Source organism: Equus quagga, chromosome 6 (assembly GCF_021613505.1).
Source record: "Equus quagga isolate Etosha38 chromosome 6, UCLA_HA_Equagga_1.0, whole genome shotgun sequence".
NCBI lineage: Eukaryota > Metazoa > Chordata > Mammalia > Perissodactyla > Equidae > Equus > Equus quagga.
This window is the reverse complement of record NC_060272.1, coordinates 14,424,542-14,452,287: the sequence shown is the minus strand read 5'-3', so window position 1 is coordinate 14,452,287 and position 27,746 is coordinate 14,424,542. Positions and strand designations below refer to the sequence as shown.

The 27,746-nt window shown below is 40.1% G+C and overlaps 1 protein-coding gene across 14 annotated transcripts in view; it reads right to left on the bottom strand.

The window, feature by feature from the left end:
* The window catches only part of DOCK9 (dedicator of cytokinesis 9), a 273,741-nt gene that overhangs the window by 74,890 nt on the left and 171,105 nt on the right, over window positions 1–27,746 (bottom strand). For all 14 annotated transcript variants that reach the window (XM_046664993.1, XM_046664998.1, XM_046664997.1 and 11 more), the window contains exons 14-27: window positions 26,571–26,653; window positions 25,833–25,955; window positions 18,262–18,341; window positions 17,991–18,178; window positions 17,787–17,852; window positions 16,397–16,489; window positions 15,231–15,354; window positions 14,755–14,876; window positions 13,601–13,687; window positions 13,143–13,232; window positions 11,479–11,594; window positions 11,136–11,205; window positions 10,118–10,243; window positions 9,445–9,516 (exon numbers count right to left, since the gene is read on the bottom strand). In XM_046664993.1, the coding sequence (XP_046520949.1) occupies window positions 9,445–9,516; window positions 10,118–10,243; window positions 11,136–11,205; window positions 11,479–11,594; window positions 13,143–13,232; window positions 13,601–13,687; window positions 14,755–14,876; window positions 15,231–15,354; window positions 16,397–16,489; window positions 17,787–17,852; window positions 17,991–18,178; window positions 18,262–18,341; window positions 25,833–25,955; window positions 26,571–26,653 (1,440 nt within the window). The remainder of the gene's footprint in view (window positions 1–9,444; window positions 9,517–10,117; window positions 10,244–11,135; window positions 11,206–11,478; window positions 11,595–13,142; window positions 13,233–13,600; window positions 13,688–14,754; window positions 14,877–15,230; window positions 15,355–16,396; window positions 16,490–17,786; window positions 17,853–17,990; window positions 18,179–18,261; window positions 18,342–25,832; window positions 25,956–26,570; window positions 26,654–27,746) is intronic.

Below are 27,746 nucleotides of genomic sequence, written 5' to 3'. Positions count from 1 at the left end.
TAATACCTCTCCTTTCCTTCCTTTTAGTGGCAGAACTTTTGGGTTTAACAGAGGTACTTGGCTGCCCAGCTGGAGACTACATTTCCCTGCCTAACTTGCAGCTAGATAAGGGTCATGTGACTGAGTTCTGGCCAATCAGCTGCAATAAGAAGAGACACATGCTTCTTCCAGCCATGCCCATAAAAGGAACTGCCTGCTTTCCTAGTTCTCCTCTTAACTACCACCAATGCCAGCTTCTCAATCATCTGAATGAAGGTGACACCTGGGCTGGATAATTGGCTAGAAGGAGCTTGAGTCCCTGAATGACCTTGGGGGACAACCTTCTCCACTCTCTGAGCTGCCTCCTGGTCACAATTTTCCAAAAGAGAGAAATGAACCTTCTATCTTATTTAAGCCACTATTTGGCCTGTTTGGGAGTGCCAAACCAGTATCCCAATATAAAACAAATGGTATTTTGTGAAACTGGAACTGAAATCTAGGTATTTCTGACATGAAAGCATGTATTATTTTAAGCATTTTTTTGTGAAATTTTGAAATACTAGCTTTATAATAATCTAAATTCTCAAACCAGTAACAAGACAATCTTTGTAAACTCATATAAACTAAAGAATCCACTGAGGCAAGGATCAAGTAATAAAAATTTGAACTTTACCTACTTTCAATAACAGAACAGTAAATTTTGAAATTCCAAAGGCATATTGTTCCATATGTTCAGCCAATAACTCTATATATCCTGAGCTATCAGCTTCAATAGATAATCAGCTTCAAGGATGCCAGGGAAGGCCAACTCTAACCAGGAGGCACAACTGCTAGCTACCCAAGCAGGCCACTCCTAAAAATGAGGTCTCCTGGGGCTGGCACAGTGGCACAGTGGTTAAGTTCGCACGTTCTGCTTTGGCGGCCTGGGGTTTGCTGGTTCAGATCCCTGGCACAGACCTAGCACCACTTATCAAGCCATGCTGTGGCAGGCATCCCACATATAAAGCAGAGGAAGATAGACACGGATATTAGCTCAGGGCCAATCTTCCTCAGCAAAAAGAGGAGGACTGACAACAGATGTTAAGCTCAGGGCTAATCTTCCTCAAAAAAAAAGAGGTCTCCCAAGAAATGCCTATAGCCTTCAGAATGGGGCTGAGTCAGTGGCTGCTAAAATCATGAAAAGTGGATGGGAAATTCTATAATGAATGGATGGGCTATGCACCACATAATCCTACTAGTCAATATTATCAAAACTAAAAGTGGGACAACCAGACATTGTATGTCTCCTGATGTGATGCAGTTGTACCAGCTATGAAGTATCCTCAGCAAAAGCCATCAAACCTGAATGGACTCAAGTCTTTAGATATCACTGCAAGTTTACAGGAAACACAGGGGACAGAGAACCATGTCACATAACACTGTGAGGTTACAATCAGCAAGTCTAAAACATGGGAAATTCTGTTAGATAAATGTCCACTTGTTTTTAACAAATACATTGCATTTAAAAAACAAACAAATGGAGAGGGAACATTTTGAGAATCCAGGAAACTTCAGAGACACAACAACCAAATGCAATGTGTAGACTGTGTTCAGACCCTGATTCAGACCAACCAGCTGTCAAATGACATTTTTGAGACACCTCGGGAGAACGGAATACGGAGAGGGTGTTAGATGATAAAGAAATATTGCTGACTTTGTTGAGTGTCATAATGGTACAGTGGTTACATCTTTTTAAAAGGCTTTATCTGTTAGACATGATACACTAAAATTTTTAAGAGATGAAATAAAATATTTTGGAATTGCTTTTAAAACACTCTAGGAAAAAAATGTGAAGGTGGATATATAAAGTAAGAATAGGAGAATGCTGGTAACTGTTGAAGCTGGTGATTGACATGAGATTCATTAAACTATTCCCTTTCCTTTTATACTCACTTTAAAATCTCAATAATAAAAAGTTTCCATTAAAAAGAAAGAAAATGTGGTGAAGAATGGTGGATAATTAACATATCAACCAACCAACAATGCTGCTCAGTGATTAGATGACAACTCAGTGCCTCTGAAGACTGAAATGAAGCTCTCCCTGCAGTGACAGACAGCTGTGGTCAACAGTCCTAATTTGGCAACAAAGCAGTGAGATAAGACACACATCTAAAAGTAATAAAGACCAAGGTAATTAGATGTTTTTATGGAGATTACTATAAACTGAAATGGAAAAAAGTAATCCAGGATAATAGGCTGATGTCCAGGGGGGTTGAGTATATAAGCGCCAACTCAGGAAAGAGGACAGTGAATCACTAAGAGTCTTCTCACCTCAACAAAACCCCGACTCCTGACCATGTCCTGCTATGGGATCACCGCTCAGTGCTGCTGCAGTGTCCCCAGTGGCCCAACCACCATCATCTGCTCCTCCGACAAATGCTGCCAGTGGGGGGTCTGCCTGCCCAGCACCTGTCCACACCAGATCAGCCTCCTCCAGCCAATACGCTGCACCCCGTGCCCCCCAATCTGCTGTGAGTCCAACACCTTTGTGCCATGCTGCTGGCTGCTCAGCTCCTGCCACCCGATCCCAGGACTGAGTGGGATCTCTCCCTGATGACCCATATTCAACCTCACTGTTGTATGCCTGCGAACAGCCAAGTCTTTGCAGACACCCACAATAGACTACACAACATCCTATATGTATGTCATCTGGGATCTGACAATCACTGCTGCCCAGATCATTGCTTCATACAAGGACTTCGCAACAGCCTTCAAATATTCCATTCTTTGTTCCTTACTTTGTTCCTCACTGTGTTCTTCCGCTCTCTTGGGTTTAGAGATCTCTTTTCTATGGGCTATTTTACTGCTCAGTGAGATATAATAAGACTATTAGCTAATAAACTTCATTTTTCTGGCTTAGCAAACAACAACAGAAAAGTGATAGGGTACACAAGAAATTTGCCAATGACATTTCTTAGCTGTCTGAAGTTTCTCCCTCTTATTGGAATCCCTACAATCCTTTTCTCTCTTCTAGTTTCTTCTACAACTTCTTTTTTCTCCTATCTCCTCTTTATTTTCATTCACAAAAATCAGTCTTCCCTCTAACTTCTCCATGCTTATTTCTCTCTCTACCCTGCTAGTACATGAGAATAGTGACTCAGATCTCTGACTGCAGAGAGCATGACTGACCCAGAGCCCCGCTGCTGTGCTCTGAAATCTGCTTCTGCGTTTGCACCACGGCCACACCTTGCATGAGCTGCTTCCAGCCAATGACTGAGGGTGGCAGGGATACCAAGGCAGGCTTGTTCCTAAGGCATGTGGGACGACTCAAACTTTGCAGTGGCCTTGCTCAACTTGCATACAATTGCACATCAGTCTAAGATATTTCCTTCCTTTCCTCTCTCCTTCACCTTGGGTCAGACCTGCACTGCCATTTGAGAACTTTTCCACCCTCTTTTGGGCTTCTTCCCCAATTTTCCTCATAGTCATTGCCCCTAAAAAAACTCCTGCATGGATAATCCCATCTGGCAATCCAGACTAACACAAGAAAAGCTTAGGCTTATGATTTCGGCAGAGTGGTGCTCACAGATCTATTTCTCTAGTTGTGTCTGTTCTCTTCCTTGCCCAAAGCTCAATCTCCACCTCTCAACAGGAAATTTGTTTGGCTGTGCCATTGCCCCTTGCGGCAACAACTGCTGGCTGCCTCCCAATATCTATTCTCTTTTTTCTCTCATAGTAATAGAACTTCAACATTTTAATTGGGTGCCTGGACACTCAGAATAAAGACTACATTTACCAGCACCCCTTGCAGCTAGGTGTGGCTAGCTAGCTAGCATGTGACAACCTCTGGCCAATGGGGTAGCAACAGGTCATATCCTTACAGAAAAAAGATGCGTCTTTTCCTTCCTGCTGGCCCCATGTAGATGTGGTGATGAACTCAGTTAGATCAGGAGGACGAGCAGTACTCCAGGTAGACAAAGCAATGAGATGGAAGGAGTTTGGGTCGCCGGTAAACTTTGTGGAACAGAACCCCATGCTAGCTTGGACTTTCATGTTAGAAGAAATAAACTTTTTTTTCTCTTTAAGTCATTGTTATTTTAGATCCCTGTCACAGCAGCTGAATCTATAGCCCTAAACCTTAAGATATCCCAAGCAGAACTTATCACCTCCCATCTTCCCTGGTAAACCATGTCCTCAATACAGTTCAATGGCTCTGTGTTTCCATGCTCTCAAATTTAATATGTAGGTGGTCTTTTTCTTTCCCCACTCAAATCTGACTTTACTATGTTCTGTTTTGTTTAAGTCAGGTTTATTGAGGTTTAATCTACACACACTAAACTTCACCCTTTTAAGGTATACAGTTTGGTAAGTCTTGAGAAGTGAACACAGTTGCGTAACCACTACCACAACCAAGATATAATACACTCCTATCACCATAAAAGTTCCCTCATGTCCAATTGAATCCTTTCCCCTCACCCCCAGCCCCTGGAAACCACTGCTCTGTCATCTGTCCTTATAATTTTTTTTTCTAGAATGTCATAAAATGTACTCATACAGTGTGTAGTCTGCATGATTACAGTGACTTCCTTCACTTAACATAATGCTTCAGAGATTCAGCCATGTTATTGCAAGAATCAGTACTTAATTCCTTTTTATTACTAGGTAGTATTTCATTGTATGGAGTTACCACAATTTGTTTATCCATTCACCAGTTAATGGACATTTGGTTGTTTCCAGTTTTTGGCTATTATGAATAAAGCCGTTATGAACACTTGCATATAAATCTTTGTGTGAATATGTTTTCATTTCTCTTCAGTAAATACTTAAAGGTACAACTGCTGGGTCAAATTATTAGTTCTCTCTTATTCATTCATAATGCTTTCCATCCTCATCCTCAATGTCACCTCATTGCCCCCAGTGCTAGATCTTCATCAGCATCACCATAAAATGTCATTTCATGTTATTACAGTTAGAGAGCTAAAAAATGACAGGCTATTTCAACTCCAGGGGGAAAGTAGACTCATTGATACAAAACTTTCCAAGCCACTCTGCTAAAATTTGTACGCTCTTTCATCTTGTCACTCCTGTTAAGGAACGTACCCTCCCTCTCTGTGGTCTCTACCAAATTGTCTGTTGCTGGGCCTCAAAGCTCCCCATAATCTCATTGTTATTTCTGAGTTAATCTTGTTTTTCACTTTTCCCCTCTGCTCTAAGCCTGAGCTCCACCACAGAGCAAAGCCACAGAGGCCTTACCTGAACATGAGCTCTTTCCTCTGCTTAACACTCACTCTCCTCCCCCAAAATATGGTATCCTTCTAGGCCCAGGTAAAATTCCATCTCTATCTCCACTTTAATCTCCTATCATTTTGGAGCTCACACATACACCTTCTTGCACTTTTCTCTAACTGTTCCAAGCTGAATGTTTTCTTTCTCCAAGGACTACGTCAGCTTCAAGGTTGAGGATGCACTCTCTACTCCATTTGCATTTCTCCTCAGTGCTCTGCACGTGGCAAACAACTGTTTGAAACGCTTACTCATGGATGGAAGTATGGATGTTAACATTCTGCCATCATATACGTACAGTGTTTACAAATATAGTTTAGGGGACGTCTAGGCAGTCCATTTAAAACATGAACCATGCCATCCTTCTTCTACTTTTCAAATGAAAGCTCTTTCCTTGCTCAATTAACCCAGAAAATGGTTGAAGGCTAAACAACTAAGAAACACTTAAGTGTATATATTCATCCCACCCTATGCTAGGTTTTCCAACTTCCTTAAAGTGCACCTGTAGAATGCTAGCAATTTTCTTGATTCACTGTGGGAGGAAAGGAAATTCGAAATGAGTCTGCTGAAATTATAGTTGCTAAATATAAATGATAGAATAGAAACACCTAAAATACATTGACCATAGAGGCAGAATGATGTTGGGTGTTGGGAACTCCTTAGCAGGCCTTGATGAGGTCTGTTTTATATTTTCCTTAAAAACCACTTATTGTAAATTCTAAGCACATGTCACCTATGAAACACTCAAGTCTGGCACAGTCATATGTAATCAATCTAAACTTTGCAGGTCCATCTGCGGTAGTAAGGAAATTGTTTATTTTAGATGTTAGTTCAAAGAGGGTCTCTGATTCACAGCCTTCCTCAGCAAATGTAACAAAGTATAGTTTGATTGGCTGGGGATGGCAAGGAGGACACACAGTGTCGCCTCCATCTTCAGCAAGAGTGTGGTATTAGAAGCAAGTATAGCAGTATGCAAATTTATCTCTCCACATAAATATGCATCAAATGGAACGACCCCACTAATATCAGGAGCGCACACTAAAGGCCTTGGCTCAAGAAGGCCTCAGCTCAGTTGTGCCCCCAAATGCTGATCGATGCCAGATATCCTTGGGAAGGGCACTTGAAGCAACACTGAAAGCATGTCTGGTTCTTATATGAATCCACGGCCCAGGTGCTCGTATAAGACCAGTGCATGCCTCGTTACGGCACCTTAAGAAAAATTCACCAATGAGGAAAAAAATCAAGGTCAGGATTATAAACACACTGGATGACATTAAAAATCTTCAGTCTAAAAATATAAAAACTCTGAGGGGATTTGATCATGATTTTGGAAATCACAAATGGTACAGGAATGGTGAATGTGAACTTGCTCCCTAAATTCAGAACACTGGGGTTGGGGACTAGCACATACAATTCTTAAGATGAAAACATAAGACAAATATAAAAATAACCAATTCAAACATATAAAACTCATTACTCTTAGCATATGAGGCAAACTGAATGAAGGCTTCAAAAAATGTGACATTAACTCCTAGATCAACAACACGTGATTTAGAGAAAGAGTAGCATGGTATCTGGGGTGACGTGGCAGCAGAAGTCAGAGGGGAGCCCTTTGAAAGTGAAAATGTCAAACTCTCCAAAGTGCTAAGTAGGTGTTTAGAATCTCTTTTTATGGTAAATTATGTTATGGTTAAGCTTTCTCCTTTTTGGATGCCAGTGTTTCTTTTTAAGCTGGATAACAATTTTAAAATAAACTACTTCTAAAAACTTTCTGAACATTGTTTTAGGACCAAGATATAATTAACTTATGAAAAAGGTTGTGCAGAGTAGCATTTGAACGGTTTGTTCCAGAGAGCTCCACAACCAATTTCCCAGAGGCACTGGAGAAGTAGGTTATAAGGCTGGAAATGGCAGAACATCTGGGAGAGGCTGATTCAGACTCTAGCATGAGTTCTTGGCTCTGCTCAGTTGCATGACCCTGGGCAGTTCACTTCTCAGGTCTATACTTCCATATCAACCTCGGCGAAATAGGGAGGAGTTGGACCAGAAGGTAGCTTTCAGGTCCCTACCATCCCTAAAGTTTTATGGTTTAATTTGGCATCTTGAGAAAAGAACACATACAACTAAATTCCTTTATTAAATTTCTATCACAGTTCTCGGAAAGATGCCAGTGATACTTGATTGTAAATATAATTCTTGTGAGTGTCTCAGAAGTGTCACCTCCTTGACGATCACTTCCATGGTCTAATTGAACACTTTCCCATCGAAGCTCTGTGAGGGCACAAATCACCCCACATTTAACTTTGTAACCCTCACGCCTGCATATAATAAGGGCTCAATGAATGCCTTCTGAACAAATCATTTATTTTTTTAAATATAATCAAGTCACCAATTTCTCTGAAGTGATCGCCATTATTTAGAGCCCAAAACAATGAAAAATCCAGTGGGGCCCTATTAGGGACTGAATTGTCTCCCTTCGAAATTCATGTTTAAGTCCTGACTTCTGGTACCTTAGAATATGACTGTACTTGGAGATGGAGTCTTTAAAGAGGTAATTAAGTTAAAACAAGGTCATTAAGGTGGGCCTTAATCTAACTGGGACTCGTGTCCTTATAAGAAGAGAAGATTAGGACACATACACACAGAGGGAAGACTACATGAAGACAGAGGGAGAAGACGGCTAACCACAAGTCAAGGCGAGAGGCCTCAGAAGAAACCAACCTTACAGATACCTTGATCTCAGACTTCTAGCCTGCAGAATCATGAGGAAATAAATTTCTATTGTTTAAGTCACCTAGGCTGTTGTTACGGGAGCACAGGCAAACTAAGACAGGCCTAAAGCCTATTGGGCATATGACAACATTTTTAATAAAAAGGTAATATATCCAAATGACCTGCATGTATGTGTGTGCAGGTGCTTGTGTGTGCATGCACTTGTGTGTGCATGCACGCACACTTGGCTGCACACTGCCAAATAGACAATCTGCTAGATTTTTTCCTTGGCAAGCTGTTCTGGCATGATTTAGATGGTGCATTACTCTGTGAAAGGCAAGGCCCACCTCCATCTGGCATCTCACTGTGCACTAAAAATGGATTTAAAAGAAAAAAAGAAAAAAAAGGAAACCAGCTGGTCAGGCACCAGTGCCCACTCTACTAGAGGAAAGTATGACTTTAGGTTCTGAACCACCAACCTTCTACCTGAAAAAACCTAGCAGCCTTTCCCAAGACTTCCTCTGAGAGTTCAGATCCCTTGTCCAGGGGGCCAAGATCTTGACCCTTCCTCCCTGTGGTCTTCCCTCTTTCCCCCATTTATTATGAGACTGCCAGGCACCACGACCACCACTCCCTGCACGAGCCCTGCCAGCTCTCTACCAGACTCCTCGAGACCCTGCTTCTGTATAGCTACAATGCAGCAAGAATTCATAGTCATAACAGCAACTCCAAGATTCCATACATCTCAGAAGGACTCTGCAACATGGCCACTTGTGTTTACTGCACTGGAATTTTATAAAAATTATCTACGTTGGGCTTCAAACAGCCAGCAGTGGCCAGTCACACCTTAAGAGGCATCAGTCCAGAGATGAGCATGGAGACAGTATAGGGACCCAGAGAGGCACAAAGGCACACACACCCAGGCACCTCAGCGAGGAGGGCTGGTGGGGAGACTGAGTTATCTCAGAGTCCATTCATGGGTTACAGACGACATGAAGTAGCATCAGATACTCTCATCTAAGTCCCTGAGAAAGGTTTACAATATTCAAGACACTTAAGAAACATCAGGTAATTACATTTTAAATGAATGCTTAAACTACTAATCTCATTTAACAGACTTGAAGATATCTAAGCTAGTCAAAGGAAAAGACACCTTTTTCTTTGGACTTAATAACACAGTGCTTCAGGAGTGTGGGCTTTGGAGCCAGACTGGTCTCAAAACCTGGCTCCCTCTATTCACTAGCATCATGGCCATGGGCAAGTACCTCAAGCACTCTGGCCTCAGTTCCTTCAACTACAAAACAAGGGGCAAGACTAGGACATCCCGCATAAGGTTGTTATAAAACTAAAATGCTTTATTACTTGGAAAGCTCTTAACACAGCACTGTAACTGGCACACACAGAAAGCATTAATAAATGTGGGCTACAAACACAATGAAAGACACCATCCCCTAAGAACTGCCACTCAAGCCCTGATAGAAAGTGACATACCTTTACTTTGGAGTTCTCTATCAAATGCTGAGCCATGGATTTTATCAAAACATCAAAGAAAAACCACGAATACTGAAAGAAAAATAAGAAAGGATCCCAGTGAGAAAAACAGCAAGTTAGAAGGTGAAACATTTACTCTCTTTGGCTGACAATGTTACTGACATGAAACAGGTGTGACCCAAAAACATGGCTGAACCTCTCGGCAAACCATTATCAGACCAGAGGTGCGTGGCAGAGGCTCTCCTGCTTTCACATGTCCGACAATAAGCGACTCCGATCCACTAGGAAACCGGGTGCAGATGCTCATCACAGCACAATCCAACAAGGGGCACCGCGAGATCAGAAGATGGTCCTTCCTCTTGGCTGAGTCTCTCACCTGCTGACACCTGCCTGTATGATCTCTAACTCAGCGTCCTCCAATGATTTGAATAAACTGACTTATTAATAGTTAAGAGCCCAGGAAGCTTTGAATGTAGCAACACTTTGCAGCTCGATGGGAGCACAAGTCAAGCAGTAAAGTTGGTACTGAAGAATTAACTCAGTTACCACTTTTTTAGGAGGTGGTGATTCTCTCCAAAGGCACACAAAAAGGGTGAATTGATCAGGATGCGGAGTTTGAATTTTCTTCAATCAATATCAATATCACAGAGCCACACTGGCCCTCCCCACATACCTTAAGTAATTTGTTGCTGGTGAGGAAATCAGCGGAAGGCTTGAGAATTGTGGTCATGGATTTGGTCAGTTCTTCATGCACTGTCTTATATTCGGAAGCGACATATGGCTCAGCCTTATAAGCATACTTTGAAGAAAAGGGAAAGATACTTTAATGAACTGGTTCTCCAAGTTGGACAGAAAGCTGGAGAGGCTCCAAAGGATGGAGATCAGGGACTGAGGCACAATTGCATGGCCGAGAGAGGGAGGTGTAGAAACAGAAGGCGGGAAGGGTGGTTTGTCATGTGACAGAAAGAGGGAGCCCATCAAAATATGTGAATCACCTGACCCAGCTAGATCAGTGGTCCTCCAGCCCACAATTCCACCTCCCAAGGACTTCAAGAAACATGTCACACGATACTGAATAACTGATACCCTGAAGAAGCCGTACTTTGTTGTTTAAATTAACACATAGCTATAATTCACAGAGATGTCTAAGACTAAATAGAACATGTGTAACTTTTTAGAACAGTTAACTGCCACTGTGTTTACTGAACATTATACATAAATGAAGAACTTGTTGATATTTATCCTAACAACATCTCTTGCTGTCTCACATAGTCATCTAATTTGATCATGGCCAGAGCTAACCTTCCCATCTCGGGAGAAGCAGTTTTACCGGGAATTTTAGATGCGGAAAGAAAAATGAAGACAATAAGCTACACAAGAGGCCTAGCCAAAAGGGACTTAAAATTCTTCTTTAAAATTCCATGTCATTTGGGTCACATTATTTGCAAGACCCATTAAAAGAAATATAGTAGAAAGAATGAAATTAAGTAAATAAATGAATGGCTGCCCCTCTTTGGACTTGCCCTTGTTCAGGTCCAAGCACTGGCTGTGAGATATAGAAGAGAAAGCAGAGGTATTAAGTTTCACCCCAAAATACATTCCAAAATAACTAAATTTTTAAAAAATAAGTTCTTAGAAGGAAAATTGGAGAGCCACAAATTTAAATGATCGGGATAGTTTATTTTACATACCTTAACATATGACCTCAAGTGGCTCTCCAATCCTTCCTCATGGCACTGGGCAACCACATGAATAATGACCCTACACACCACAGGAATGAATAAAGCAATGAATAGTAATGTGAAAATGGAAACATTTCATTATTATCACAGTTGTAGTAGAACAATGATGATGCTATTGGCACCACAGGAAACAGGAAACGAGGGGTAAGATGGGGTCCCTACATATGGGATCAAAAGAAATTTCTTAAATATAATGTTTAACACATACTGGCATCCAAGATATGTATGACTGTGCTCCAGGTGTGGACAGACTGAAAGGGAAGAAGAGTATCCACCTTTCCACCTCTCTCACCGTGTCACGTTGACGGCGACTTCCTCCTGGCTTGCTCTGGTGAGGACACGGAACAGCTGGTTTAGGATGGTGGGCAAGAAGGCGATCATCACGTGGCCCTCCATCGCGTGCAGGCTCTAGAGACATGGAACGTGTTATCTTTTTAAAAGTAAACCAACCCCAAGCAATTTCCACTCAGTTATAAATAAGAGTGAAAGAAGCCCATCTAAAACAAATGGAAAGTGGTGGCAGGAAGAAAAAGGGACAAAGATGTCCACGTCCTAACCCCCCTAAAGCCTGTGAATATGTTACACAGTGAAGGGGAATTAAGACTGCTAACCAGCTTAAGACTCTCTTGGATTATCCAGGTAGGCCTGATGTAATCACATGGGTCCTTAAAAGTGGAAGAGGGAGGCAGGAGAGTTGGAGGAGATGTGCCTAAGGAAGAATGGTCAGAGCTGCAACATTGTGGGCTTTGAGATGGAGGAAGGGGCCACAAGCCAAGGAATGAGGAAAGCCTTGAGAAGCTGGAAAAGGACAGAAAACTGATTCACCCCTAGAGTTTCCAGAAAGGAACTCAGCTCTGTTAATAACACTTTGATCTTAGCCCAGGGAGACTCATGTCAGACTTCTGACCTAAAGTGTAAAAAAATAAATTTGTGTCATTTTAAGCCACCAAGTTTGTAGTAATTTGTTACAGCAGCAATAGAAAACTAATAGAAAACTAATGTTCTTCAAGTCACATGACTCTATATGAGGTAGCTGAAAGGGGTCTTTGCAAGGCAATAATTTCAGAATCCCCTTCCTTGCCTAAACCAAAGAAACTTCTATTCCATTTCTCACATTTCTTGTATTTTGTCCTCATGCCTAGAATGACTACTCTCCTTTTTCAAAATGTTCCCCTAGAATTACATTCTGGATGAAACTCTCCCAGACAAACCCTCCTTGTTCTCACTGGGCAACCACTCCAAGAGCCCTAACCCCTGCACAAAGCTGGGGCTGGTGACAGGTATTATTTCTCTGTTCTTTTTTAACCCACCCAGCATGCATCCACCAAGGTTACAGTATCTTCTACAACGAACTAGAAGTTACTTAACAGTGGGACTAAAGTCACTGGGCTTCTTATATGCCCAGTGAGCACTCAAGAGAAGGGCCTGTGTGAGCGAGTGGTTTTCTATGCAGGAACAATGTGTTTTAGGTCCAGCCTGAGAAAAGTATACATGGAACTCAGATAAAGGCAGGAGTAGTACTACGTTTTTTTTTCGAGGAAGATTAGCCCTGAGCTAACATCCGCCAATCCTCCTCTTTTTTCTGAGGAAGACTGGCCCTGAGCTAACATCCGTGCCCATCTTCATCTGCTTTATATGTGGGATGCCTACCACAGCATGGCTTGCCATGCGGTGCCATGTCTGCACCCGGGATCCCAACCAGCGAACCCAGGGCCACCAAAGCAAAATGTGTGCACTTAACCGCTGTGCCACCGGGCTGGCCCCGGAGTAGTACTATTTCTGAGTTCACTTCTTGCCACCATCTAAAACCATATATTTGCTATCATTGTGAGAGCATCCAGCTAAGGGCAGCCTCACAAGGTTTCCAAGGGGTAAGAACAACACTCACCACCAAAAATCAAACCCAATCTACTCAACACTCATTATAAAGGGGTTACTAAGAAAGCCATCTGATACCTTAAGGTATTTTACAAGTTCATTCCCTAAGGCTTGGGCTCCAGATTCGGTTTTCTGACAGTACTGGAAGAAATTATGTAAATGCTGATCCTGGGGGAAAAAAAGAAGAAAAGAAAAAGAAAGCCTATTAGCATGTACACTGTGGAAAGAAAGGTATTTGCTTCTTGCAGCATGCACTTTTTTTAGACTATGAAATTGATCACATAAAGATGACAACATTAAAGAGATTTCAAACAACCTCCAACAAAAGGGGAAAACCGTTGAAAAATGTTACTTGTGCTATTCATTTGTGTCAGTACATATGAATACCTCATATCAACTATTTTTCTTCAAAAGAGAACTAGAGTAAAAATATATCCATATAACATATCAATTAGGATTTTGTTTTGTAAAATCATCATGCAAACTCATTCACAGAGCAATCACTGTTAATTTTAACAGAAAAGAATAGCACATACCTGAGTATACACTGTGGAAACTAGATGAGTTGAAATTTTCAGCAGTGGCTTGCTTCCATCCACCCATTTAATTTCTGGACCATAATGCTGAAAAAATATGGAGAAACAAAAATCCCAACAGATTAGTGTTTTTGGCTTCAAACACCATCTTCAGTAAGAGTACTGATGAGGTGTTGAAGGCCCAGACGGTTTCAGTGACAGTTATGCCTGGTCCACAGCAGGAATGTAACCAATACTAATTTCTGCCCACTTTCTTCCCCCGAAGTACAATGCTCTTCTTACTGGATTTCCTAAGTTATCATTTCCATTTAGTTGCAGCTGTATGAGTTACTGTCCATTTGAGAGAGAAAGAGCTCTATTTCACCAATGACTTTAACCAAACTTGAGCTCAGAATTCTGAAAGAGCTGGTAGAAGGCACCAGATAAAGCAAATAGGACAGTAAGCGTGACTGGCATAGGCAGAGGGTCAACCATATGTTTGTGCTTAGTATAATTTCTGAAACCTCCATTTTTCTCATGTTCAGACTAGAATTGAATGTTATATGAGTTATCATTATTTTGGAATATTCCATAACACAGGCCCAAATTTAGCACTATTTAAATGCAGAGAAACATTCAAGCTATTCAAAATGAAATGAAACAGACTTTATGTAAGCATGTTATAAAATTTAAGTCTATGAAATTTAAGATGACTAAAAAGAATGCAAAGCCAACAAATCAAGTGGAGAAATCTGAGAAAATTCAGGCTTTAATGAATCAGAAAGGTATGAGAAGAGGCTACCCTGTAGGTGAGAGATTTTCTTACTAGACTTAATTCAGCTGGAAGACACTTCTTAATCATTTGCATGACCCTAAGAGTGCATCTTTATGGCTAGTTTGCGGAGACAAACTTCCACCTCATCCAGTATCTCCAAGTCTTCATTTTCCTGCTGAGGCACTGCTGATTCAAGGCGTGTAAAGCACCCAAACTATAATTCTAGATTGTGATAACAGCACTGCCTTCCAATGGCCTAAGTTTACTTGAAAATGAATAACTAAAATCATAATGTTGCGACTGGCGAAAACACCGTGTCCTTTTCTGTGTTGCTGTTGTTTTAGCTATTCTTTAACGTTTTCTGAAGGAACTGGGATAAACCAATCTTAAAGTCCTATACCCTGCCCATCCCAAGCTCCTGGTAGCCAAGGTAGCCAGACGGGAGATTAGCTGAGACAGGAATGTGCTGCTCATTAGTCACCACTCTTCCATCTTTCAGGAGAGGGAGCCAGGAATATCCAACTGTTGAAACAAAGAACAAAAAAATTCAGTCAGCGTATGAAAACTTATGAAGAAAGCCAATGTTATTAAATTGCCTATATTTAAGAACTGCGGCTATCTATCAGAGTAAGAAATTGAAAAGCCCCCAAATGCAGTCTCTGCAGAACATTGTCTACAGTGTACTTTGGCTTCTTTGGAATCAGAATTCTAAAATCACCTTTTCTAAAAATTTGCATATGAAAGGCCAGACATGCTATCATCACAAATTTCATCTAAAAACTCCTTTGCAAATGGTTGCGAATTCAGAATCAAAGTAAAATTTAAGAACTTAATGTGTAAGTTATGAAAAATCAAAGAAATGAAGAAATTTCAAACCTTGTGTTTCAACAACATCCTTCTTCTTTGTGCTTCCTTTACTTGAATTATCACAGCTGACATGGAAGAATGTGAACAACAAGTGGTGCTTTTCATGTAGCTGTGTGGGCAATTCTATTTTAATCTGCGAGGAAGACAATATAACAATCTTTCTAATATTCTAAAACAACAAAAATTCTCAGTGAAAGCAGCCACATAATGTGTCACCCAATGTACAAATGTGCATTTGGTCTCTAAACTGATAGTAACATTTGTAGTCAAAGAAATCTGAGACTGTAAATTGTGCTAAGGAAAAAATGGATGCATTTAATTCACTGCTATGGTCTGAATGTTTGTGTCCCCAACAAATTCACCTGCTGAAATCCTAACCAAACTGATGGCATTACTGGGTGGAGCCATGAGGGTAGAGCCTTCGTGAGCAGGATTAATGCTCTTATGAAAGAGGCCCCACAGAACTCCCAGCCCCTTTCACCACGTGAGGATGCAACTGAGAAGTCTGTGACCTGGGACATGGCTCTCACCCGACCATCCTGGCCCCTGATCTCGGATTTCCAGCTTCCAGAACCATGAGCAATAAGTTTCTGCAGTTTATAAGCCATACAGTCTGTGCTATCTCGTTATAGCAGCACAGACTAAAACATTCACTGACTAGAAATAGGAGGAGAGTTAGTATTTCAACTCCAGAAAGAATTGAAAAACACGTGACAGAAACTGCTACACCAAATTAACACAGCCAAGGCACGATGAAAGACCCAGATAGAACATCTAAAAGTAGGATTCAAATAGTAGTTTTAGTGAACTATATTATAGTTCTACATAAGGAAACCCCAGGATAACAAAAGTTCTCAGGTCCAAAAAAATGTAAGCTATACTTAAGTATGAATTTGAAAGGAAACGTCAGAATACTAATTATAGTAGTGATGGAGGGATTTTGACTTTTTCTTTTCTATATTATCTGCATTTTCCAAGTTTTTACTTCTTTTACAAAAAACATGTTACTTTTATAATTAGAGAAAATTATGTAAAATAAATACTTCAACATTTAGTTCTATTAGTAATTTCAGTATAGTATGTAGTTTCTCTTGAATTTTGCTTTACCAAGCAAATAACTTGGAGTTTTCCTTAAAACTGGTTAAATTGGGTTTTCCCTTGAAAACATCACTTACCTCATCATAAAATTCTGGGTTTTGGTGATGGTGTAAGACCGCAGCGAAGGCGCTTCTCGTGAACACCGGCCCACCAGGTCTGCCGTAAATGCACTATAATAACAGTTAACAAAGGGAAACACCAGTATTCAATTAAGGGAGTAAGAAGTCAAACTCAGATGTGTTGTAAAGAAAAAGGCACCCTTATAGCATAAACTTAACCACCTCTGTTGGATTTCTTCTGCCTACGAGACTCCAGGCCTGCAAACCCCCTTACTTCTGGGTCCAACTCTCCCTCCAGCTCATCTCCCAGGCCTCCTCCCCCACCCCTCCCCACCTCTCCATGTTGTAGCTCTGGCCAACGCCTTGCTCACACCTTTCACACCTCCATGCTTTTGCTTATGCAATTCCTGTGTCCGAATGACCTGCCCTTCTATGTACCACGCAAACTCTCATGCATCCTTCAAGAAATTCTTAACTCCTTCCTCTGTGTCCCCTCAGCATTTTCCTACACTCATTATTCAGTTTTGTTTAAAAAAGCATTTCAGTGCCTTCTATGTGCCAGGAGCTTTTTCTCCATGACTCTCTTTCCCACTAAACTGTGAATTTCTTGAGGACAAAAACTAAATTATATTCGTCTTTGCATCTTTGTTTCCTTCCCTTCTTAGAAAGTCATTTTCACATAGTTACAGTGAAGAACTTGGGCTCTGGAGCCAGACTGCCTAGGTCTGAAAACCAGTTCTGCTAATGTATGCCTCTAAGCAATTTATTTAAATTCTGTGCATTAAGCAGTCTCCTCATCTAAAAACAGTGGCTAATAATAGTACCTAACTCAAAAGACTGTTATGAGAATTAAAGATGAGCAGATGGCACAAAAAGACCTGGTAGGGTTCTGCTTTGCTGTACAGAGGGTCACTAGGAGTCAGAATCGACTTGACAGTACTAATGACAATACCCATGTGGCACTAAGAACAGAGTGTGGAATATAATAATACTTATTGTATTCAATAAACATCACCAATAATCTGTCACTATTATTATTACTATACTATAATAAACATGTAATAAATGTCAATCTATTATTACGATTATTTCTATTGTCAATATTACTATTATCATTATTCTTAGCACCCACACAATGCTAGCTCATAGTAGGTGCACAATATGTTTACTGAACTGAACATGCATAAGAAACCTTCATCCCTAAAGAGTATAACAAAACAGAAATAATCAAGGAGCAAAAACTCAATTATTCCATATTCTGTAAGGTTCAGCACATGTGGTCATATATTGTAACGTCATATATTTTTGTGTTTGTGTCAATTAAAGTGTGCCAAATTCCTTTAGTTGTGCAATATCATGCAACTGCATTTATTTCAATGTAAAAATGCAAATATATATAAAAGCAAACCTTCAGAGGCTGAGAGTCTTCCTCATCTGAATCTTTGAATTCAATGCAAACAGCAATATTTCTGGCCTACAGCAATATTTAAAGAAAAAATAAAAAGAAAATAAAACAAAAGGCCAGAATATATAAACATTTATAAAAGAACATGAGAAGCCAAATCCTACCGGAGTTTGATATCAAAAATGAAACCTCAATCTTTGCACTCACCTTGGCAAAAGACTTTTGACTGTCATATTTCAAGTACTTAGGGTAAACATACAGGTGATTGTTGTAGATGGTGTAAGGCTGAGTGTGCTTGGGTATGCAGGGCACAAATTCCTCTACTTCAAATGTAATGGGAGTTTTAGTACACATTTCAAATTGCTTCATGGGAATGTATGATGAATTGACATAATCTGAAAAATTAAAAACAAACAAATAGAAGTAAAAAACAAACAAACAAAATTTTGTCTGTTCATTACACAGAACTTACACTTACTAGGGAGGTCTGAGGAAACATTATCAATTGTAATGTCTAGATTGCCCAAAATCACTGGGAGTTTAGCCATCTTCTCAGGTCTACAAAGAAAAGAAGAGAAAATCAAACATTATAAGTTAGGTTAGGTCTAAAACCGAAGTTCTAGAGCAGTACTTCCAAGAGAAATATAATGCAAGCCACAAAAGTAATTTTAAACTTTCTAGTAATCATATTTAAAAAAGTAAAAAGAAACAGGCACATTTTATTTAACCCAATATATCCAAAATAATATCGGTTCAATGTATCATCAGTATAAAAAGTTCATTCTAAACCTTCAAAACCAAATGTGGATTTTACATTTCCAGCTCATCTCAGTTTGGACTTGCTATAATTCTAGTGCTCAACAGCCACATGTGGCTAGTGGCTACTCTGATAGACAAACAAGTGTAGATAAGAATACCAGCAAACTGTTCAAGTATTCCTGAACCACTCCATTCTCACCAGAAATTCTTGGTTCACTATGAATCATCAAAATTCAGAACTAGAAGTCATCTTAGGCTCCAGTGTCTAGCAAAATCCTGGATACAAAATAGGTGCTCAATGAAATGTTGGTGTTTGTATTCAGTCTGACTCAATTCAATATAGGAATCTCCTCTGTGACATTCCTGACAAGTACTGCTATTGACTCAACCCTTCCTGGTGACAAGGAAACTTTCGACAAAGCTGTTTCAACACCAGATTGCTCTTCCTCATGGCATGGTAAAATTCACCTCTCTGAAACATCCACTCATCAAGGGGCCTCGGGCCTCGTTGTGTTTCTCTATGGAACACTTTTCAATCATCCACAAACAGCTAGCACATCTTTCTGAAGTCCTCCATTCTCAGCCCTTTGCACCATCCTTCAATGCCTTTTCTCTCCTAGAAGAACGCCCCATCTACATCATGGCACCCAGAACTGCACAGATCAACCCAGTACAGTCTGACCAGCTAGGAGTAGAGCAGCTGTCTGGTTTTTGAACAACATACCCTTCTATTAATGCAGCCAAAACGCTACTACTTTTAGGCAGCCACACCACCCTAGTGACCTACATTAAATTTACAATCACCTAAAATCCCTAAATCTTTTTTCATATGCTTTACCATCATGTTACATCTCCATCCTATATTTATACAATTATGTTTTTGGATCTCAGAATAGGATTTTATTTTTATCTTGATGAAATTTCATCTTCTTATGTTTGAGCCATTTGTGGTTGATCAAAACCCTCCTAAATCCAGATTCTAATATCTAATGTATTAGATACTGTTAATAGCTCTACGTCATAAAGATATTTCATCAGCACCTTATATTCTCCTAAAAGTCATTGATGAAGATACTGCATGGAATATTGCCAAGAATAGGCTCTTTCTCAAACATCTAGAGGCCTGTCTCCAGACTGACACTAGCCTATTCATCACCCTTCCTGGCATCTGGTTACTCCAGCAGTTGAACAACTGTCCACTCGTGTGTACTATGCTTCTCTGACTTGTTCATAGGACATCATGGTACATACACTTGTCAAAGGTTTTGATTCCTGTGTTGTAGCAGCTTAGCAACCCAAGTAAAAAGAGAGAAGCAGAAATGTAGTTAGGATGACCAGTTCAACATGACATGACTTATTCCTAGAAAACAGAATGCTGCCTTATGATTCTCCAAGGGCCACCTGTTTAATACTGTCTTTTAGAATGCTGCCAAGAAACATCAAAGCTCAGCAGCCAACAGATTCAGCATTTGGTTTTGTTCCAATTTTGAAAAGTTCCTATCTCCCATTTTTCAGGTTCCTCAGACATCATTCTTATCTATTAAGCAGTCTCACTTGTAATTTCTCAGTATATCTTGGGATATTGTTCATCTGACTCAGGATTTCCCTAAAAGTTCTCGCTTCCTTATGGCTAGGGACTACGTCAAGCATATTTATCTTTGCCCATCACCAGCTCCAACTTGCAGAATCACTTTCTCCCAGGGTTCCTCTCATTTCCACCTGTCTTTTGTTTACGCCTGAGTTTAAATGAGCAATTCCTTGAAATCCTGAGAGAGATAACTGTCAGAAAGCCAAGTCAACAATTTTTCACACATTCTGCCTTCAGTTAAAAAGATTTCTGGCCAAAAGATGTCCAGGAACAGTCCAACATTACTCCTACATTTTGCACCCATTCTGTGATTTGTTCACAAACACACTATCTTTTTCTTCTAGCAGAAAGATCGTGCCTTTGACAACCATTCCCTGGGAGCACTTGATGGCTTCCCAAGTACTGTGTCCTCCTGCACTGTTGGAGCCTTTCTCAGCTTTACACAGAGCTCTTCAGGGGCATCAACCCTCAGACCTGTGGGTTTCTATGTAGGTATAACTTTTCTTGACATATAGTGCCTTGCTCTACCTCTTCACTTGAACAATTTAACATTGCAACATACCACAAAATCTTAGAGACATTGATGAAGTTGTATCTGCTTCCTTGAGTCAGAAATACTCTGTTTATTACAAATGATACTTTTAAATATAAGTATTCAAGAGTATTGTATATATCAACCTTTCCTAGTTTTTCCACCTATGAATGAATCTGCACCTTCTTCACCATTTTTTTTGTCATCACTCTGACATCATCCGCATTCAGGTTTGAGAGAATTGATTTTCTAAGCAACAAATTTTAATTAAACAATCTTCACTTGAAATCTTTCTACAATGTGTTATATACTTCTGCGTCTAACTATACGTATTTCTCATTCTGTTTCCTCCCTCTGTTGAGAGTTTTTATTTCTAGTTGCTACTTCTATAGAGGCATTATTTCCATGCGTTTCCAACCAAGTGTAGATCTGAGCTAGTTCTGTATTACATAGCACATGGGTTTTGTGGAAACTGTTTCTACCAACTTAGTTTTTTAAAATATAACCTTAAATCTATTTAAAAAATTTACAGTTTTTATTGAATCTGGCTTATTAGACATCAAAACCTCACATACAACAAAAATTCTACTGCTTTTTTTATATGCATTTCCAAAGTGATGATGTGAGTATGTGTGGTACACAAAGTGAATTCTCTCATGATTGGGATTAGTTTTGGGTTTTTAAGTGCTTAAAATATTTAATATTCTATGCAAAACCTATAAAATAATACTTGAGCATGAAAATCCATCCTGAAACTCCATTGACTGAATAAATGTGTAATGTAGATACATGTAGGGTGTCTGGCATTTGGGAACAGCTTCTGTCTGTGTGTGAACCTCGGAGTGAAGCTCAAACTCCCTGTGTTAGGAAAAGGAAAGGTTTTCTTTTCCTACTGCCCATACATTCCCGCTAGTTCAACAATTCCCCAATAGGAAAGGCAAATGGTATCACAAGCTAGTAGTCATCTCAGGCCAACAGATTTTGCGTCCTTACCTCTGTGTTTCTGCAGCCTGGTCTACCCTTCCCTACCTTCTGTATTGACGCAGTCAGTGATTAATGACATGCTTAGATCTGTTGATGGTCTGAGTCTACTCTTCTAATGGCATATTTCCTAAAAGCTTTGCTGTCAGTTAAAAAAATTTATATATGATTGAAAGAAATTTGAGATATTGTTCTTTAAACAAAATCACTGAATTTATGTCTGTGATAAATTTCAATCAGCATCTGTCACATGCTTATGCTGTGTGAGAACACGCACTATACTAGGCACCATGGATAGAATACAAACAAGATATGATTCCTGTCCTCAAGAAGCCAAAAATCTGGTAGATACTGTCAACTACTTAAGATATGTGATGGTAACGACTTCCAGAGTATATACAAACCTCTACGAAGGCAGAGCTTCTAGAGGCATTGGAAGGAATAAGGAATGACACTAGTCTTCACGGTGAGAAAAATCACCCTGACAGGCATTTTGGTTTATTCCTCAGCACAGTTCTAGGAGGCAAGGGTATTATCATCCCCCCTTAAAATGAAGAGGAGCCTCAAGCAGAGAAGCCAAGTGACCTGCCCCAGGTCTCCCAGCATGGAAGTGAGTTACAGATTGGGCTTTTAAAGATGAGTAGGGTTCCTTAAGAGAGACAAAAGCATAAGCGGAATGTATATGCTGTATGTGTTTGTGATTTGTGGGCTGCTTAATGAGGCAGGAAGGGGACACAATTGAGGCAGAAGAAAAAGTATGGTGGACTGAAAGTACACAGTGGGTTTAGAGAAAGTCATGCAGCCTCACCTGGCTTGAATGCAGTGTAACTAGAGGGAAATGCAGGTAATAATGTCAAACTTGGGTACAAAGAACATAAAGGTACAAATAAACACACACACGTAAGTCTCATGCAAAACCCTAACTGTATTATTACAAACTACCCAATGTGGTAGCATTAAAAAAAAAGTCTACATTTTAAAGAAAACATTCTACTTTTATGCTTTGCCTTCATGCCTTCATATTTCCTGCAGAAGTGAGAAAAGACACCACCATGAGCAAATCAAATAAATGTAAAACACCAAGTTTCTCTTCTTAGATAAATATTTCTTGGAGCATATATGTCAGCAATACCATCTATCTGACAGAATTATTTTCTTACTAAATCTTGGAATGCATCTCCTGATAATTATTGCAAAAGAAACAGGGAAAGTGGCTTATGAGCTTTGGCAGCTATTTTCTAAAGACTGGAGTAGCTTGAGAAAATTTTTCTCATCCATTATTAAATGACATTATGAGACAATCATGGGAGCAGAAACAATAGCTTTGGATCCAAGCTGGTGCCCAGGGCACTGACATGAGATTATTCTCTGTAAAAAAACAAAAAGGAAAGAAAAAGAGCAATGCTAAGTTTTTAAAAAATATATGAAAAAGGAATCCCCCACTTCCCTAACTGTATTGTGAAGAACACAGGGAGTGGATGCTGGTGTTTCTTTGGATTCTTATTAAGAAGGACAGCAGCTCGACTAGTGCTGCTGCATCTTCCGATGCTGATAGCCTGGGGGCCACATGTTGGGGTTTCTGGGTCTCTCACTGGCTGTCTGGAGCACACTCTTCCCATGAAGCCCTTCCTACTGAGCACAGGCATGATGGTCTGATGAGCGTGGGTGAACCCATCCTGTTCCCTGAACCAGTGAAGGTCTGTGCTCCTTGCTGACTGGCCGTGGCCTCTCTGCTCAGATCATTTTTTGATTAATGACCCTGTAAAGTCCCACCCTCCGGCCTCCTGAGGAAGCCAGAGCTGTGAGCTGGGTCTACCCTGAAGAGCCGCCACTGTGGGGGAAGCTTCAGGCTTCTGAGACAAGATTCCAACCTCCATCACATATAAAAAACTTCAGTTTTTTTGTTCTGTAGGAATATATAAGTAAATGGGTTTTTTTCTTAATGTTCATGTAAAATCATGGAAAGCTATAAAGTGGAAAGTGAAAAATCACCCATAAACCCATCCCACAGAGATAACCATGACTACTAATATTTTGGTGTGTGCCCTATATGACTATTTTTATGCCCTTCTATCTTTCCATTCAGCTAGCTATTTGCCTATCCATTTCTTCATTTATGCACAAAAAGAAAGATATAAAATATTTTCTTTTCAAAAATAAGGTCATATGGGGGCTGGCCCCATGGCCAAGTGGTTGGGTTTGCGCACTCTGCTTTGGCAGCCCAGGGTTCGCTGGTTCAGATCCTGGGGACAGACCTATGCACCACTCGTCAAGCCATGGTGTGGCAGCATCCCACATAGAGGAACTAGAATGACCTACAACTAGGATATAAAACTATGTACTTGGGCTTTGGGGAGGGGAAAAAAAAAGAGGAAGATTGGCAACAGATGTTAGCTCAGGGCCAATCTCCTCACCAAAAAAAAAAAAAAAAGAGGTCATACAGATATACCTTCTCCTCCTTAACATACAGTATGTTCACCCCCTAAGTCAGTACATATAGACCTATATCATGATTATTGAGAGTTGCATGGTAGTCTAGTGAGGGAAAATTGTAATTTATTTAACTAAAGGTGACTATGGTTTTAGAAAATGAACTTTTTATTCTATAGGCAAGGCTGAAAGTTTTCTGGAACCCAAATAAAAACAAGACAATAATTATGAATGACACACAGTATATGCAGTATATGTGACAATACATTACCCACTATCAATAAGTAAAGGTTTTTAAAAGATGTTAATTATGGTTCTATTTAGAATCCTGAAAACTCAGAAGAGAGAAAAGTGAGAAAAAGGCAAAAATGAAGTACCGAAAGTTAATCCAGCCATTCTTGAGATCTAGGCAAAGCGACAATATTTTTACTTTGATATACAAATAACAAAGTAAGACTGAAAGGTTCCTATGGCACAGAATACTTAGTGACCGGCTCTTGACCATTCTTTTCATTTCAGTATCTTCTAACACCCTCAGCTCTTTCTCATTCCCAGAATTTTCCCAGAAAAATTCTAAAACCCATGTCCCTAGGAAAGGAAATCAGTTCTACAGGATCAGAAGTGAACCCTTTATGGAGAGATCACTAGAATAACACAGCGGATAAGAGTACAGATTCTCAGCCAGACTGACTCCACCTACTTACCAGCTGTGCAGTGTTGGACATGTTGATTAACCTCTCTTTGCCTCACTGTTATGGGTTGAATTGTGCCCCTCAAAAAGATATGTTGAAGTCCTAGGCCTGGGTACCCTATAAATGTGGCCTTATTTGGAAATAAGGCCTTTGCAGTAATCAGGTTAAGATGAGGTCACTAGTGTTGGCCCTAATCCAACATGATGTGTTCCTATAAGAAGGAAATTTATACAGAGACACACAGGAAGACAGCTGTGTGAAGACAGAGGCAGAGATTGGAGTTATGCTGCCACAAGCCAAGGAATACCTCGGCTACCAGAAACTGTAAGAGGCAAGGAAGGACCCTCCCCTAGAGATTTCAGAAGGAGTGTTGCCCTGCTAACATCTTGATTTTGGGCTTCTAGCATCCAGAACTGAGAGAGAATAAATTTCCATCGTTTTAAGCCTCCCAGTTTATGATAATTTGTTACAGCAGCTCTAGGAATTTAATACACTCACTAATATAGGTAAAGCATTTAGAACAATGCCAGTAAACAGTAAGTACTATATAAGTTATTATCCTTCCCCAATCACCCACTCAGTTAATGGCATCACAAGTCACTCCATCACATAACTTAGAAACCTGGGAGTTATTTATCTTAGACTACCACCCACTTCTCTCTCTTTCCACCCTAACACCCAATCAGAAAACCAAGAAACCAGTAACTGTGTCTCTCTAATTAGTCCCCTTCCTATTTCCACCTGTAGTGACTTTGCTAAGTCCTTTCTTGTCTCTCATCAAACGTTCCTCAATTGTTTCCTTCTTCCCTAGGCTCATCTCTACCCCCAACCCACCCCTGAGAGCACCACCAAAAGCACCTTTATAAAATTCAAATTAACCAGGTTACTCTTCTGATTTTAAACCCTCTCTTCCTTCCCAAAGACTTGAGGAAAATTTCCTTGCTGAACCAATATGCCCTATGCTGGAACGAGCAATTTAAAGATTGCTCCTTGCTCTCGCTTCCTCCCTCCCCACCAAACAACTTCTATTTTTCAGGTGTGAGAATAAGTAAGGCTCTGAGACTCACTTCCGAAAGTCTGCAAGTAACTTGAGCATGTCATCATTGGATAGCTTATTGCTGTCTTGCCTGTAGAGAGCAGAAAATCTGGCATTTTTGTCAAGGTTTCCAGATGCATCCTTAAACAATGTCCTGAAATAGCAAAACAACATTTCTAAACTGAGTTTCCAAAAGACTGAAATAAATCCACAACTTAACTCTGGTTTCTATGTGAAGACTAATTATTATTCCATTGGCTGTAGCCAACAGAAATCTCATTATCTAAAAACATGGAAGATATTTATGAAGATGACTAGAACTAACTCAATTTACATAGAAAATATTTCCAGCAAATGGCTCATGCTTAGGAAACAAGATACATAGTCAAATGCTTAAGAAGTAGAGATCATAAACAAAGATATCTGCAGGCGTCACTGGGCTGCCACCCCACTTCCAGCTGGAGACATGTGGCTGGAACATGGAATCCCAGCTTTGCAACCAACTCCTGTCCATTCTGCCGGCTCCAAAAAGCTACCCTCCAGCCAGCATCTTTCCTTTCTGTGACAGTAATAAACGATTATTCAGATATGGGGCTTACTTATTTTTTCAAATTTACACATTCAAATCTTCTTTGTCTCTGAATAACAAACAGAATGGGTAAGTTGGTGTATCTAGGTGGCTAGCCAGCCATCTAGCTAGCTAGCCTACTGTCTGTCTATATCCATATATCTATATCTTTATCAAAGGTATAAAAGATGTTCCCCTTACCTTGCTGCCCAAGCAAATGGCATTCTATACTGTCCTAGTCTCTGGCATGCCTGCTTGGCATTCTTCAGCACCTTCTGAGCAACCTTGAAGACATCAGAATAAAGCCATGAGATACTGCATCCCACAGGAGAATTATGATCTAAAGAGCCATCATCACAGGCTCATTAAATAAGCTCTTACTATAGCATCAGATGAATAGAAAGGAACGTTTTACTGTAATTAATATGGCTGGATTTACACTCAGTGCAGAGTACTCTGTTTAATACATTCTCTAGCAGTGATTTTCAAAGAATACAGAATGAGAACTATTTCTAAAATGTCTATCTTTTCTAAAATGTTGTCTTCACAGGCAACAAACACACCATTTCATAGGATTTCTCAGTTCTTTATGACTAAGGGCTACTTATTACATATACACTGAGTTATTAATAATAAAACTACCAACATTCGAGCCAAAATATACGGCATTACTAGAGGTTAAATAAGAACACTAATGAAAATACTATGCCTTCACAGCTCCTAATGTGCACTGTCTTGTGCATCCCACAATTTGGGGGAAAGATACTCATTATTAAGACATTACAGGTGTTGACTTAAGTTAGGCCAGGGTTTTCAGTCACTATATTCTTGCTTTCTAAGTATAAATTACTGGTATTTTCACTTCCAAATGATCAATTTTGGTTTGCTGTGGGTTAACTGATTAATCCCATAGTGCACAGTAAAGCAGATTTGCCCTTGGCCTACGATGTATGCATGACAGGTCTAATAATCAACTATACCCCTATTGCCAAAGCAGATGATACTTAGTTTTCCCAAATTTGCTTGTACTGGGATACTGCATTGTTACCAATGCAAAGTTTGACTGATTTAGAGTCAGAGTGGCATGCTGAAGGGTCTTTCACATTACTTAAGTATATCAAAGTCAAACCAATTTGGGGAAATGTAACCTTGCACCTATGAACCAATATGTGCTCTGCAGAGCTTCAGCATCAGTATCACTTGGGAGCATGTTAGCAATGCAGAGTCTCAGGCCCACCCCAGACCTCCTACGTCAGAACCTGCATTCTGATTAGACCTCCAGTGATGTGTGTGCAAGGGGTTTGAAAAGTGCTCATCTAGAAGACTCAGAAGTAGAACAATAGAGCCATCTGTGTCTAAGACAAACTGAGCCAGCAG